Source organism: Schistocerca nitens, chromosome 2, assembly GCF_023898315.1.
Source record: "Schistocerca nitens isolate TAMUIC-IGC-003100 chromosome 2, iqSchNite1.1, whole genome shotgun sequence".
NCBI lineage: Eukaryota > Metazoa > Arthropoda > Insecta > Orthoptera > Acrididae > Schistocerca > Schistocerca nitens.
The window spans coordinates 384,155,308-384,171,850 of NC_064615.1; the positions used below are offsets into that span (position 1 = coordinate 384,155,308).

General features: G+C 39.5%; 1 protein-coding gene across 4 annotated transcripts in view; it reads left to right on the forward strand.

The window, feature by feature from the left end:
* Window positions 1-16,543, forward strand: part of LOC126236232 (dual specificity mitogen-activated protein kinase kinase 4-like) — a 138,947-nt gene that overhangs the window by 31,055 nt on the left and 91,349 nt on the right. For 2 of the 4 annotated variants that reach the window (XM_049945367.1, XM_049945366.1), the window contains one exon: window positions 9,244-9,375. The exons of the other annotated variants lie outside the window; for them this stretch is intronic. In XM_049945367.1, the coding sequence (XP_049801324.1) occupies window positions 9,244-9,375 (132 nt within the window). The remainder of the gene's footprint in view (window positions 1-9,243; window positions 9,376-16,543) is intronic. 4 annotated transcript variants of the gene reach the window in all.

Here is a 16,543-nt window from a genome sequence, read left to right on the forward strand (position 1 = left end):
AATTAGTGAGAGAACATATGGCACTTCTCTGTTACTGTAAAGCTGTTAATTGTATGTGTTTGGGGAGGAGAGGGGACAAGCTACCTATTACCTCTTTCACATACGGCACATGAAGCTGTGCACTGAAAACATGTACGGGAAAAGCATCCATTCAGATCATCTGTAATATGAGTGGTTGTTTCTGCTTCCTTCACTTTCAAATCCAGCTGCAGGCTGTATGTGATGATGCTTTTTGTAAGTCTATTAGTCTGCTGCTGTCTAGTAGGTAGATTTTGGTTTCTTTTTTTGAATAAAGATAACATGTATTGCATTCATTTTGGGCTGCATTTTGTAGTATGAAGCATACAACACCATCACAGAGTATTATGTCCTAAAATTTTTGTCTCTGTTTGTCAGCAACAGCACATTGAATGTTTCACAAGGGAAGTAGTGTCTTTTCAGCCTATTTTATGAAATATTTTAAATGTAATGAATCATTCTGGGTGGATGTTTGTAATAACTGTCTCACAGAAAAGCACACTGCCTGCAAATTTCCATTCTGAATAATAAATTTAAATAGTATTTTATTTGTGGTTCCTGTGTAGTTTCATGGTTCTTTATCTTGGGACTGCAGCCAATCGATTTCTTAGCTATAATAATTTATTTCATCATAATCAGATACATGTCTGTGTTCATATTCCGATAAGAGAATGTCTCCTTCTGTGCTGTGTTAATAAAATTATCACAAAACCTCTCCCACAATAAAGGAAAATACAACAAAAGTCTTAGATAAATTATGCAGGATTGAAATTGTATCTCTCACAAGCATTAAGTGACATTCATATTGAGAAGTAAATCGACATCTATTAAATTATTTCGTGTGGGGTGTATTATCAGCTTCCCATAAAAAGTGCATGGTCAATATGACTAACATGGTTGCTTGTATCTTTGATAGTTACACATTTGATTATAAGCAAATTAGTATTGTGCAGAACTGCAATCTTGTAATAGAGCTTTTGTCATTTCTTTGATTTTCAATACCATTCTCTGGTGGTCACTCACAAGTCCTGAGTGATGAATCTGTTGTGACAGTTGAAAGTTTTTGTCAAACGGAGATTTGAACCCAAATATACTGCTCACGTAACCAGTTGCTTTAACTAATTTGGCCATCTGAGCACACCTCCAGGACCAGTTCAGTCTGTTGTAATGCTGACCTGTATGAAGCAATGGTTTTCCTAGAAGTTTCAATATTTTATACTCCTGTTCTACCAGTGCTGGTATTTTTGGGTATTATAATACTTCACAGCTGATATTGCCGTGTTCGAGTCCTGATGTGGATAAATGTGAATTCCCACTGTGAAGTTCAAGTCCAGTATTGGAATCAAAGAAATAAATTGAATGAAAATTTAAAAATGAGACATCTATAGTATGTAAAACAAGGGGAATGCAATGACTCACCCATAGTGGACTGAGGTGTGGCGCATAGAAACATGTAACAAGAAACACTGTGCTTTTGGGCTGTTACACTTTTTCTATTATAAGTACACACATTCCCACACAAACACTCAAATGCACACACCGGTGGCCATGGTGAGACTAATTATTACTGATTATTTGTAGCAATTACCTAGACTGAAGGAGGCATAAGGAAGGGTGCAAGGAGGGGATAATGGGGGTCTTTTGACAGATGACTTGGTTTCTGAACAACAAGATGAAAGGAGTAAAGAGAGTAGAGCATAAAAGAGAGCTGGAAAGAGGGCAAGGGGGAGGTAGGGGGAAAAATGGACAGGAAGGTATAGATGAGGAGGGAGACAGGACAGAGGAAAGAGAAAAGAGGAAGCAAGAGGGGTGTGTGTGTGTGTGTGTGTGTGTGTGTGTGTGTGAGAGAGAGAGAGAGAGAGAGAGAGAGAGGGGGGGGGGGTGGGGGGGGTGGGAGATGAGAGAAGGCAATACACAGTGTGCTTGGGGAAGGAGTGCTGTGGACAGAAGAGAAAAGGAAAAAAAAAAAAAAATTATCCATTATATCTCTGTAAGGTTTATGCGTATTTATAAGGTCTACATCTATAAGCGAGCTTTGTTATACGTAGAGGATCTTTCAACAACTAAACACAGGTAGTGGAGGCAGCGCCAAATGCAGTGAATTGGAGCTTTTGTAAGTGGTAGTTGGCAACCTTGCAAAGAGTATTAACCACTTGTTTAATTAATATATATATGTAAACATAGCATCTAAGATCTTGGTTACGATGGTGTACTTGCTCCATGAACGTACTTTTGAAGAACAGTGTTCTATGATCAGATTTTTACTTTCAAGAATAGAGCAGGAGAGTAAATTGTGTTTTTAGTTGTGGAACTGCTTAGCTGTTGAATATGTTCTTTTGTCACACACACACACACACACACACACACACACAGAGAGAGAGAGAGAGAGAGAGAGAGAGAGAGAGAGAGCTAGCTCTGAGGAAGGGCCTCATCCAGAAGCTTAGTGGCAATTTCAGTGTTTATTTTCTTATCAACTGCTCAAAAACTCATTCAGATGTCCTACTCTGTTGATAAACAGTTCCTGAAGTGAGACTACTGGTCTGACAACAATTTTTAGGTATTCTTCCCAAAAACCTTCAAAATAGTGGAAGTAAAGAAATTGGTCAATAATTGTCTGTATTATTTTTCACACTCACACTCATACTCCCACTAGTTTCAGTAAAGAATGTTTCGGTCTAGCTGAGAAGTATGTGAAAGATACATTGCACAAGTGACTAGTGCAGCAATTACATATACCATCTCCCTGCATTTCACTAGTCTTCAGGCATAACAACCTTTGTACAGGCAATAGCATTGGCTTGAAAACATTATGCACTAGATCACTAATGTACATTGTAAAGAGTGATTGCTCTATCTCACTCCCTTGGGATACTCCCGAAATTATCTTTACATCATAGATTTTGGTCTGCTAAGTATGACATGTGTTTTACTTGCAAAGAAGTCTTGACTCAGTCACATATTTTGTCTGACTCTCAGTACTCGTATTTTGTTCACTGAACAATAGAGCATAACTATATGAAATGCCTTTCTGAAGTCAAGGAACATTCCATGAACCAGGATGCTGTTGTCTGCAGCACTTTGGATCTGTTGTACAAACCGAGCAAACTGAATTTTGTAGATCTCTATTTGAAGAATTCATGTTGATTTTTATAGAGGAGATTCTCAAATTGTTATTCTCCAAAAAATAGTATAATACAGGAACATAAAGAATATTCCATAATTCTATAATAATATTATGAGAAGGAAAGTTGCTGCTCACTGTATAGTGAAGATGCTGAGTCGCAGATAGACACAACAAAAAGACTTTCACACTGAAGCTTTTGGCCAACACACACACACACACACACACACACACACACACACACACACGCACGCAAATAAATGCAACTCACCCACATGACTGCAATCTCAGGCAATTGAGACCACACTACGAGCAGCAGCACCAGTGCATGATGGGAATGGCAACTGGGTGGGGGTAAGGAGGAGGCTTGGGTTGGGAGGGGGAGGGATAGTATGGTGGGGGCGGTGGACAGTGAAGTGCTGCAGGTTAGATGGAAGGCAGTGGAGAGGTGGGTAGGGGGGGGGGTGGGGAGTAGCAGGCAAGGAGAGAAATAAATAAAAAGACTGGGTGTGGTGGTGGAATGATGGCTGTGTAGTGCTCGAATGGGAGCAGGGAAGGGGCTGGAGGGGTGAGGACAGTGACTAATGAAGGTTGAGGCCAGGAGGGTTACGGGAATGTAGGAAGTATTGCAGGGAAAGTTCCCAACTGCGCAATTTAGAAAAGCTGGTATTGGGGGGGGGGGGGGGGGGGAGGATCCATATGGCACAGGCTGTGAAGCAGTCATTGAAATGAAGGATATCAAGTTTGGCAGCATGTTCAGCAACAGGATGGTCCACTTATTTCTTGGCCACAGGTTGTTGGTGGCCATTCGTGCGGACAGACAGCTTGTTGGTTGTCATGCCTACATAGAACGCAGCACAGTGGTTGCAGCTTAACTTGTAGACCACATGACTGGTTTCACAGGTAACCCTGCCTTTGATGGGACACGTGATGTTAGTGACCGAACTGGAGTAGGTGGTGGTGGGAAGAAGTATGGGACAGGTCTTGCATCTTTTGTTGTGCCTATCTGTGACTCAGCATCTCTGCTATATGATGAGTAGCAACTTTCTCTCTCATAATATTGTTATATTCCATCCTGTATTTTCCATTGTTTGATAATTCTGTAACAGAATGACATCAGCAATTTTGGTCTATAATTATGTGTATTTATTGGACAAACCTTCTTGAAAACAAGAATAACCTCCACTTTTTTCCTACAGATGGATACCTTATTGCTGCAGTGACCTATGATAAACTGTCACTAGAAGGGGGAACAAGTTCTTTTGTACAATCTCTGTAAACCTGTATCATGTGCCTCATCTGGTACAGATAATATTCCACTCTTGAGCAGGTTTAGTTGATTTTATATTCCAGTATCACTTCTCAACATCTGTGATTTTGGTGTTCATGTGGTGGAGGAAGAGCCGCACTACAATCTTCTGGGGCAAAGTTATCTTTGGAAGACCAAATTCATTATTTCGCCCTTCTTTCTGACACCTTCTGTTTCTGCGCCAGCATAGTTCCTGAGTCACTGAAATAATGATTTCAGTTGGTTTTAATGAACAAACCATACAAATGCCCTGCATGTCCCCAAGTAATGTGACCAGTAGCTGAAGCAGAATTGAGTCATTAAATCTAGTATCCATGTGAGGTTCTGGTATGTCACTTCTGTGTAGCAGAGGGGCTTGTGTTGCACTGATTATGAGTCCATTACTAATAGGAACATGCTAAATGACATTGCAAAACAAAGTTGTATAACAGGTGAATGTTTGGTACATTCATAGGCCGGTCAACTACAAAGCAGAAAAAAAAAGCAACATATTCCATCTGTTGCATATGTTTCTTGTAGAGATTGTTTGTGAGCTGATGGATTGTGGAACTAAAGGTTTTGACTTCAGTGTGTTGGTAAGCTAGGAAATATTAAACTGTGTTTATTGAAACATGAACATAACTCCAGTCTATGTTTACCCTCTAAGTTAATTCTCAATTTTTCTAACAAAACAACAGATCCTGAAAGAAGTGAGAACTCTGAAAATAGTGAAGAGAATGTAACGCAAAACAGTATTGTCTATTTTGCTGAGTATATTAGCACTTGTAAGATATCTTCAGAAAGTTAACTCAAATAATATAAATAGTGTACAAATTAGTAGCTGATAGTTGCTAGACTATAAGAATTTTAGAAGTAGGCCAAGTGTATCATTGGCAGAACAGGTAGTAATGTATATACTGTGTGCAAAGACCCACCATGTGCATATTGTGAAATAGCTTGTGTCATGCTGATGCTGGTTTGGTCTCTTCCGTGGCCATTTGAAATCTGTTTGGTGAAGTGCAAGATGAAAGGACTATCCTCATTAGCAGATATAAGTAAATAATAGTGGCATTAACTGAATTTAATGTCAGAGTCTGGCAGAACATGACAATAATATTTAATAAGAAACCCTTTCCTTTTACACTACAGCTACATGATCATAGGACATTGGGTCAGACTACAGAAGCTTGCAGCAAGTGTGCATGTACAAACAGAAAAAGAAGGTACAGAAAGTTACTTTTTAAAATCCTCCTTGATGATGAAATTGTTAAAGTGGCAGCACAAGTTAGTATTTGACAAGTATTATCCAGGATATTGGCTGTGGCCCACTTGAAAAACTAGCTTTTAATTTTCTTGAAGTCATTCAGTAAATACTGGCAGATGAAATCTGGATAGCTTGAAGGGATTTGTACTTCTCTGAATCCAAGTTCTTTACTAAGAGGAACATACTGAATGACAGTTCCGAAGTTGGTTGTGCGATAAGTGAACAGTGGTCACAGGTGATTGACTGGTTCCAGCAGACAGACAGATTTTGTAGACATGGAACAGTCTTACAATTTGTAGGTGCTATTATGGTTTACATCAGACCTTAAAGAACTTATTTACTGAAATGTGTTCATTCACTACATACAGCCAGACAAGGAACAAAAACTCGAGGGAATGGAATTGTGGCTGGCAAACTTTTTCCCAGTATTATCCAGAATAATTCGACCTTTATTTTCAGCATCGTCATTAGTGCTGGAGCCATTATACCATTATTTTCATTTCGTTAGTACACAGTAAAAATATATGAAATTACCATAGCTAAAAAAGTCACATGTACACTATTTAGGAAGATACTGCTGTCATCTTTTAACATTGAGCACTAACCTTGAAATCTAGTTGAAGATGAAACAAAATAACCTTTTCTTATGCCATAGCTTATTTCTCTGTTTCATGGCTTAGTTTTGTGATTAATTCATTCACTCATTCATTCAGCATGTTGTGAAGATCCTTCAGGGATTTGGAAGAAATTACACATACTCATTAACAAAGTGAAGGAATTGTTAGAAAGATTTTGTATGATATACTTGCATTTCTTCGTTTAATTTTATGAACATAGACATATGCAGTTGTGTGTTTGGACTTTGTAGTTGGTGATGGATAACATATTTCATACTGAATATTGCTTTTGAAATGAATCTATCTTTAAGTTCACCTAAACATCCGTTTGCTTGTCTGTGTGATTTTTTTTTTCTGTTTTGTTAATTAGAATATTTGAAAATATTTTTAATTAAGGTAGAAGTGATAGTTCTCTGTGGTAATAAGCATCTTGTTTGTCACCTTTTCGTGCTGTGAATGTATGTTTCTATTTCTCTGGTGTCTGTTCCAAGTTATATCTTTCTTAGAAAATTCTTTGTTGACCTTTAATGATTTTTATTCAGGATCACTTCAAAAGCTCAAAAGTAAATTTTTTGTGCAGCACATTTGATTTGCTTTTGTTGAAACTCTATGTTAATGTTACTTCTCATTTTCTATTCCTACATACTCTCTTTTTACTTCTGACTGGTCTAATTGTTTCCATTTCTGTATTATTGAAATTGTAATTGTGATTGTATTATGTTAATTCTGTTATTATTTGTGTTTTTATTTCTAATAACTCTAAGCAAATAAGGTTACTTACTTTTAAGCATAAATATTCTAATACCTAGTACCAGTCTCTAGCTCACAAGTCCTCATAGACAAGTTTCTGAACTATTATCCTCAGGATATATGTTTCCACTAATCTCTTATTCTTTGTTTCACTCTAGTTGATACATTAGATATGTTACCAAACTTGCTTAAAATTCTAAATCTCTCAACTTTGTCAGTGCGTATTATTACCAATGTAAACAGTGTGCTTTTAGAAATTTAATGTGTCATATTAATAAGTACTGTGCTGTGCTGTTATTAATTTGTGTAAATCATGCTTTCTTTGTATCATTTGTGTTATAATGTTTTTGCGTTACATGCATGAATATTTTTGCAGCACATCCATGAAAAAGTGATAATATTTGTCAGTATAAAATAATTTACAGTTACCAACATAATTCTTACAGGCTAATAGTAGCTAGAGCAGGGGAGGGAGGGGGAATACATCAGGGCCAGTGGCGTGTGGCGTGCTTACGTGTTTCATGCAGCAGTGCTGTCAGCACTAACCATGAGGTATAAAGGGAGCTGTTGATTCCAAGCAGCCAGTGAGAGAATAGCAGACAGATAGTGTATTCTGAAACAAGAGATGGAGAAATATTTTCACATTCTCATTTCTCATGTCAGTGTACCACCACCTTGGAAATTGTAACATATTCATAAGAAACAGTTAAATAATTGTGTCAACCCAAATTATAAATTTAAATACTGCTCATTTCACTTGCAACAATTTAAGCTGTGCTATCAAGTCCCATTCTAACGAAAACCTCACAATTCATTGACATATTTGGAAGAAAAACAAACATTTGTGACAACAGCAAAGAAGAGAATGGGGTTCAATTTCAACACTACAGATTCATTCTCTCTGTTCTTACCTCTCATTGGTTACATGAAAGTATCATTCCATTGGCTAAGCGAAACTGGCTCATTGCCAGCCTGTGAGCAGCAGAGAAACACAATCATGACTGGTGCTGGCTGTGCTCTAGACTTTACCTGTGCATAAGTGTTGTCCCACAGAAAATAAGTGTGGTGACTGTAGTTTCTAGTCACTGCCGCATATACCTACAAAATCATCATTGATGTAAGCGTCAGAAACTTTAATATTAGATCATGTAATATATTATTTACATAACTAGTTAAAAGATATAAAATATAATTATTGACAGAAATATGAAGTTTACAGAATGCTTTTGAAGCTAATAGTGTTCTATTAGAGGAAAATTAAGAAGCGAATGTAGTTAATTGTGTAGAGTGTTGGAAAAGAGGGGAGAAAGAGATTGGATTGTGGGGGGGGGGGGGGGTCATAAACATTGGGCAAGCTTTTGAATCTTAAGTTTGACAAGCTTGAGTAGCAAACTTCATATTTTTGTCTGTTTCCTATCATGTTTCACGTGTGCAGCTGTTTCATGTATTTGTGACAACATTCGCTTTTAATTTCTAAGGAGCACTTACTAATTTTGTATGTTGTAGGAACTAAAACAGCAAATAAGTGAAGAAAAGCATCACAGTATTTGTTTATCATGTTTGTAATTTTTGTAACAAGCCTTGCCACAATGTTTTTCAAAGCTGATCGCTGTTTTCATATTCACCTCATTTGTCAGATGCAGAGCTGAGTGTTACCTGATAAAACTGCACGTTGATTGAAATATTTAAAAAGATGACTGTTATGATTGATATCTCTGTCTCCAACAGATTTCTTTTTTCTAGTGAATACAAGTGCTGTATGAGTTGTATGAAGCATGTGTGCTGGTATTACAGATTGAAATAACAGGTAGCCTTTCTTGCAGGTGCAGATTTACACTGTGCTATGATTGTTTTGCATGCCATGTGTAGGTTGCAATCATCGCTTAATGTGGCGGGTCTGTCAGCTGTGTAGTTGTGCTATGGTTCAGCATGTGCATTGTATTTTAATACACAGTTTCGCATTACCTAGCTCCCTACTCGTGGTACTGGTGAATATTACTAATTCTGTTAACCGTTATTGGTAGAGGTGGGTGGTTTTTCTGTATACACAGCTAATTTGTAAAAATATTCTGTTGCACAACTTTCAACATTTTGCTACTGTATAGTGCCAGTTGAATTATATGTTGATTAAAAAGAGAGAAAATGAAGTTCATTATGAGATAAAAATAATTGCGATTGTGTTTAGGTGTCGAACATCTCAATCTGGTTCAAATTCTACAGTTGATGAGAGGCTCAACTCAAGTCCTGTTCGCTCACGAACAGGATTTTCTCGCTCTCGACTACCCTTCACCCAAGACCTGATGCCCGACAAGTCACGGTGAGCCCCATTCTGTCAACAGTGTGCAGCCAGCAGTGTGTGTGTGTGTGTGTGTGTGTGTTTAACCAGCAGTAACATTAAATAAGCCTGTTGTAATTAAATTCATGTTTTGTAACAGGTTTAGATTTCTTGACTAGTTCACTATGAGATGTGTAAGTTTCAGAGTGACTTCAGATGTAGAAGTGCAGAGAGTGCTGATTATAGTTCCCAATTTCTCCCAATAGAGGATAGTTGCTTTCTGTATAATATTTCATGTTATTTATTACCTTATAACATGCTAGAACATATTCTTTGGCTCATATTGATGATTTAAATTTTAATCTGTTTCTTCATCATTTTAAATTGGGTCAAAAGTAAAATAAAAAAAGAAAACATTTATCACTGTGACTGTAGGAATGTATGTTTGCTCCATTTCAACCAATTAAATTACCATACTAGTTTGGAGAATTACTCTCTTACCCCAAGTTTATTATTAGCTGAACAAATCTGTTCTGGCGACTAAATATGTTGGGGCAATTTTGTATTGTTACAGTCTATTTTCTGTTATAACTGTAACTATTGAAAAGCTGTATCCAAGGTTCTCGGGTGTCCAGCCGGATCCGATCGTCGAAGTTCCACGATATTTCGGCGAATAACTGTTCTGTTATCATCAGGTGATGCTGATGGAATGATCTGTCTGCACTGTGTCCGTGGTATTTATGTCAGCGGCCAGTCTGGCCCTGACCAGGACCAGACTGGCTCTTTGCTTAATACGATTCGCTGCAGGCGTGCATATGTGATGCATCATTTTGGTGGAAGTAGGTATGGTGTTTTCATCCCTACACCTTAGTAAAAAGGTGAGAGAACGCAGCAGATGTCCTTTCTGGTTTCGAAGCTTATCCAATTTCTTCACCAGTTGGTACATATCCTCCCCGTAGATGTTGCTAATATGTGATCTGAGGCTTAAGCGAAGAGCCAGTCTGGCCCTGGTCAGGGAGAGGATTCGCTACACCCGTCTACTACTCGACAAAAACACCAAGGAGCTGCTGCATCTTCACCTCCGATTATCCTCCATACTCCAAGATCACTCCTGGGAATGGGTGTTTAATACTTTTTTTGTGTGGGATCTAAAATTTAAAAACCTCTTTCACACCGGCCTGATTTAGCTTCACTGATCAGGATAGTAAAAACATGCGTATATTAAGGGAATTTTCATTGACAAAGCAGGCTTATCACATTCACACAGTTCAATACTGTTCTATCCTGATTAAATTGAGCTTAAATTAAATTCCATAAGGCAGTGAAGCAATTTCGAAGTCTCGGTGCGACGAAAATTGTCAGTCGATCTCCTGGAAACATTTGTAATAATTATTAACTTTCGGTGATCACGTTGGGAAGACTGGAGATCTGCTGGTAAGACCGTGTTAGCCTATTTATTTGAAGTAACTGGATATCTTGAGCATACAAAACGGCAGGTTCGTCCAGTGTAAATCAGATGTTCCCCACTGATCCCGTGCAACACAGCGTAGTAAGCAGACACTGTCAATAATAAACAGTTAAATAATATGCGAACACACTTACTTTAGTTTAGTTCATGTATTAAATTCCTTCTCATACACAATCTCATCAAGATGGTGACTAGCACATCAATACATACATATACATCCTCCTTTCACGACTAATCGGCAAGAAGTCCCCTATTCTTTTCATAAGAGAAAACATAGATAGCAGAGCAGCTATTCCATGGAGTAAATGGACGCTCCAAGGAATAATCGGCTTGAAACTACTTTGCATTGATAATCGGTAAGATAAGAAGAGATATTTCGAGATATGTACTGAGTTATATAATTTATAAAATTTCTGAAAATATCGCGGAGAGACCGCTGCAAGAGACATTACAGGTGGATGGTGTTACCTGGGCCCAGGCAGACTGGACCCATCGGAAACCCACGGAGAAGCAGATCATCAAGTTTGCATGACTACCTGGCAAACCGAAAAATGAGATAGTGCCCACTAGACGGACCGTGATTAACCTCATGGGTAAACCACTCGACGACACAGCTACAGCTGTACTTGAAAAAGGACTCAATTTCGCACAGACACCTGCATCTCTGCCGTTCAATGAAATAATCTCTTCAGTAGAACAGGCAGTCTGTGGCTTACCAGATGACAAAGCAGAAGAAATCAGAAGGGAAACTTGCCGGATTGTTTCAAGGGCAACACCGGCCAGAAGCAACATCTCGGGAGCAGAAAGAGCAGCACTACGAGCCCTCAGAGACAATAAGGAGATAGTCGTTCTTCCTGCCAACAAAGGAAATGCCACAGTCATCCTTGAGAGACACGACTGTGAACAGAAGATGCTGCAATTGCTAGACGATCCAGCTTATCGGAAAAACAACACAGACCCGACCAGGAAGATACAACAAAGCACTGCCACCCTTGCTGAAAAATGGCGCGCTTGAGGACAAGGACATCAAAAGACTTCGCAACGTTCGGCGGTAGCTCCGAGGATATATGGTCTCCCAAAAACGCACAAAGAAGGGATGCGACTCATAGTCAGCAACATATGGGTACCAACGTATCTTTTGGCGCAGCACTTGGCGGGCATGCTAAGACCTCATGTGGGGAAATGTGCGCACCATATTCGGAACTCGACGGACTTCATTGGCCGCCTGAAGGAGATGACAGTACAAGAATCTGACATCATGGTCAGCTTCGATGTCGTCTCATTATTCACACGTGTCCCGCTGGAAGATTCTCTCCACTTAATCAATGAGAAATTCAGGCCTGAACTGACACAACTGTTCAGGCACGTGTTAACATCTATGTACTTTGTCTTCAATGGTCAATACTACGAGCAGACTGACGGAGAAGCCATTGGGAGCCCGCTCTCCCCAGTGGTGGCCTACCTGTTCATGGAGAGTTCCGAAGAGAAAGCACTGGAAGCCGCCGAACTGAAACCTGTATGCTTCTTTCGCAACGTGGACGACAAGTTCATCATCTGGCCACATGGATAGGAACAGCTACAGATTTTTCTACAACATCTAAATTCAGTCCACAGTAACATTCGGTTCACCATGGAGACTGAGAAAGATGGAAAACTACCCTTTCTTGATGTCCAAGTGGAACGTATGTCTGATGGCTCACTGGGTCACAGTGTGTACCGCAAGCCTACACACACTGACCTGTACCTACATGCCTCCAACTGCCACCATCTGGTGCAGCTTAATGGAATGCCCAACACCTTGGTACATAGAGCACACTCAATCTCTGATGATGAACAGAACTCAAACACCTGGAGACCGTGTTCCGCAAGAATGGTTATGGCAACTGCCAAATCCAAAGGGTCTTCCGACAACAGAAGTGCAGCAAGAACCGAGATGTAGAACAACCCGAAGAAGAGAAGCCACAACCCGAAGAAGTGAAGCAAGCTCGGGCCTTTCTGCCGTTTGCTGGCAACGTGTCGTCAAAAATAGGGAGACTGTTAAGGCGACACAAGATTGACACAGTCTTCCGACCACCAGCAAAGATTCGTGACCTACTAGGAATGGCAAAAGATGACGTAGACCTTAAGAAAGCGGGCGTATACAAAATCCCGTGTGGCTGTGGCAAATCCTACATCGGCCAAACAGTTTGCACGGTTGAGGACCGATGCAAGGAACACGAACATCACACCCGCTTTCGCCAACCCAGCCATTCGGCCCTAGCAGGACACTGCATTGAAACTGGACGCACAGCGAAATTCGAAGAGACAAAAATCCTGACGGCCACAAGTGCCTACTGGGACAGTACCTACAAGGAGGCCATAGAAATTTGCGTAACAGATAACCTCATCAACAGGGGCATCGGGTTTCAACTTAGCAAGGCCTGGAAACCATTGTTAAACACTGTCAAAGAGCAACGGCATGAGCGGGCGTGAGATCCTTCCACCACGGAGGACGGAGATGAACTGTGCCTACCACCGGGCCTGGCTGCAGCTACTCCCCCCCCCCTCCCCCACCCCCCACCCCACCGGGCCTGGCTGCAGCTACCCCCCCCCCCCCCCACCACGTGGCACTCCGCTCCACCGGCCATCCGCGCCAGGCTACGACTCGGGACCGTGCGGACATTAACACCATGGCTACAGCGCAGACAGATCATTCCATCAGCACCACCTGATGATGGCGGAACGGTTATTCGCCGAATTATCGTGGAACTTCGACGATAGAATCCGGCTGGACACCCGAGAACCTCGGATACAGCACACTCGCTGGAAAGGCCTCAGTTCACATAGTGAAAAGCTTGTTTTCTTTTTACCTAATGTGCTATATGGCACTGGGGTTGTATGGTTTGTATATGTTTAAAGTTGTTGAAATTGCTTCTTTTTGTGTGCGCTTTAATATGGTGATGGTTTCTGTACCTTTGCATTGCTTTTGGTTAACAAAGCAGCTTATGCTTGGGTAGTGGATTGTTATATAGAAAATGACTTGTTTGGGTTTCTGCTTGTTTATCTTTGAGCCTTTTACCAGAGTATGTAGGCAGTTAAAATACATTTTTTGTTATTGGTTGTGTTTACAATAATTTAAGAGGTATCAAAAACAGACAGATGTAGAAAACTGATGTAAACACAAATTTACCACTGTAGTGCATTCCCGGACGGGTTGGGGATTTTCTCCGCCTGGGGACTGGGTGTTCATGTTGTCCTCATCATTTCATCATCATCATCATTTGGGTCAGTGACTACATTGGATTGTGTAAAACTTGGGACTTGGTACGCATGCTGGTGACCGTGCAGTTGAGTGCCCCACAAACCGAACATCATCGTCAACACTGTAGTACATCAAAATAACATGAAGTTGTGCATATTATGTGTTGAGGAGTGTAATTAACTTCTGTTGTTTGATTTTTTCAGTAATTATTTTATCAAAATGTTGTTTCTATATCAGCTTAAGGTGAATCTCTTGCAGAATGATCACAAAAAGGGATGGGCTAAACAACTTTTTACATCCAGCACTTTAGGTACCCATAGTGACTGCATATATTTAAAGCATTTTCAAGCTGCAAAACTTTGTGATATCAGAAACAGATTGTTTAATGAGCTACTAATATCTGATTTGTTTTATTGTCCAACCTGCTTGTGATATCTAGTGCATTCTGTGTTTGCATAGTGTGTTTATATAAAATGAAATGAGTCTTACAAAGAAGACTGCATTATTTTAAGTTCTTTGCTTAATGCAACAGCAGATATAGTCGTGCAAACAAATCCATTAGGTACCAGCCACTAACACTTAGGTATTTCATGGTATTAGGGCCAACCTGTCATCATCACTTTCTGACACAGATGACTCGCACTCGCCAAGATTTCTATTAATATGATCTGTGATCATGCTCCTTCTAATTTTTCTGTGGTAATCTTTATTCTACAGTTTTCTGTGTGTCTTATGCAAGCTGCCCATGCCAGTGTTGAGGTAGTGTCTATTGCTTCGTTTGTGCCTCTCAGCATTTTGCAATTTGGAATGTACTATTATTCTCCGCTTTGTTGGGTTACAATGACACTATTATGGTGGTAGTCAAACAACACAGTGCCCATACCGATTCAAAATTTCATCAATAAATTTGGTATGCTAGTTCGTGGGCAGTGAGAAGAACCCGCTGTTCTCTTCTGAATTAACAGTGACATGAAGTCAAGTACCCATTGAACTTGTACTAATATGGATACTAAAAAAGATATATACGAGGCACAAGTTTGTAGTGACTGATTTATTTAATGACACAGGTTGATATAATCATCATCAGATAATCAAAATATGAACTGGGCCAATATGCGAGTAGTATGGAGTCATGTAAATTACATCAAGATAACACGTCCTATGTCATGTTTGCATGTGCCTAAATTACATGACCCCATACTACTTGCAAGTGAATCCTATTCATATTTTGATTATCTGGTGATGATTACATCAAAATTGTTATTAAATGAACTAGTCACCACAAAATCGGTGACTCCTATATATTTTTTGTAGTGTCCGTATGAACACTGTTTGAATGGTTAAAAAACTCTCCTCCGGTCTGTGACAAACGAATAGGTATTCTGTATGAGGTAAACTCGGCAATAATGTCGTGTCTTTTTGATGTTCCCAGTTGGAGCTTAGTTCACTTGTGCAGAGTGATTGCTCACGTTATCCACGACTATAATCAAACATGCAAGAATACACAGCAACAACAGTTTTCAAAGACACTGTATGGGATATGAGAATGGTAATCTTCAGAATTTGTAGTCTGCTAATTCTGGAGAATAAAGCCAGTTTCTACAGCACCTTAAAAATCAACTTTGGAGAAAAAGGCAGTTTCTACTGATCCAACATGAAGCACTATGTCACTTACCGTGCCAACTGGAACTTTTAGTCCATCGTACCCATTACTTAATTGCAGCACATTGCTCTTGCCTAGTTCTGAATGATTTTAGTTTCATCTGTAGTGAAGTCTCTATTTACACTTTTCAAGTTACTTTAAGCATGTTCTTTATAAAAATCAGTAAGCCATTTTATTAATTGTATTGGCTTTTGACCTGAAACACTTAGTTTTACATAGGTTTGATGTTTCATGAACAGATTGATAGTTTCTACTTTTCACAAAAAAATTCAGAACTGTAGTTTATTCGCATTTCTTGTCATTATTATTTTTATATTTAGTTTTCTAATTCATAAATGTGTTGGAAAGTTCTGATGTCTACATCTGCAGCAGATTTTCTTTTATTTTTTATCCCCCCCCCCTCCCCCTGCCTACTTCTGTGTTTGGTAAAAGTTGAGCAAAATCCAAAAGCAGTTAAAGAGACAGATATATGTTGCATACATATACTGGATGTCCCAGAGGGAATGGTCAATATTTAGCAGTTTGACAGGAATGATCATTTGAAGCAAAAAAGTCTAGTAAACATGAGCTCTAAAATACATTCATTAAGAGCTATGAGCACTTCATCTTTGATACTGTGAAACAAGCCTCTTCTACTGCAAGCTCCTTGCTTTCCATATTTTGAGAGGTGGACTACAACAAGAATAAAATGTTCAGTAAAAAGGGTTGTAAAGGGCACACTTGAAGAGCTACGAGCACTTGCTAATCTTCGCTACTGTGAAGCATGACTCTTCTTAATTACGTTCATCATTTCGATGATTCAGGAAAGCCTACAACTTGTCATTCATGATTTAAACTA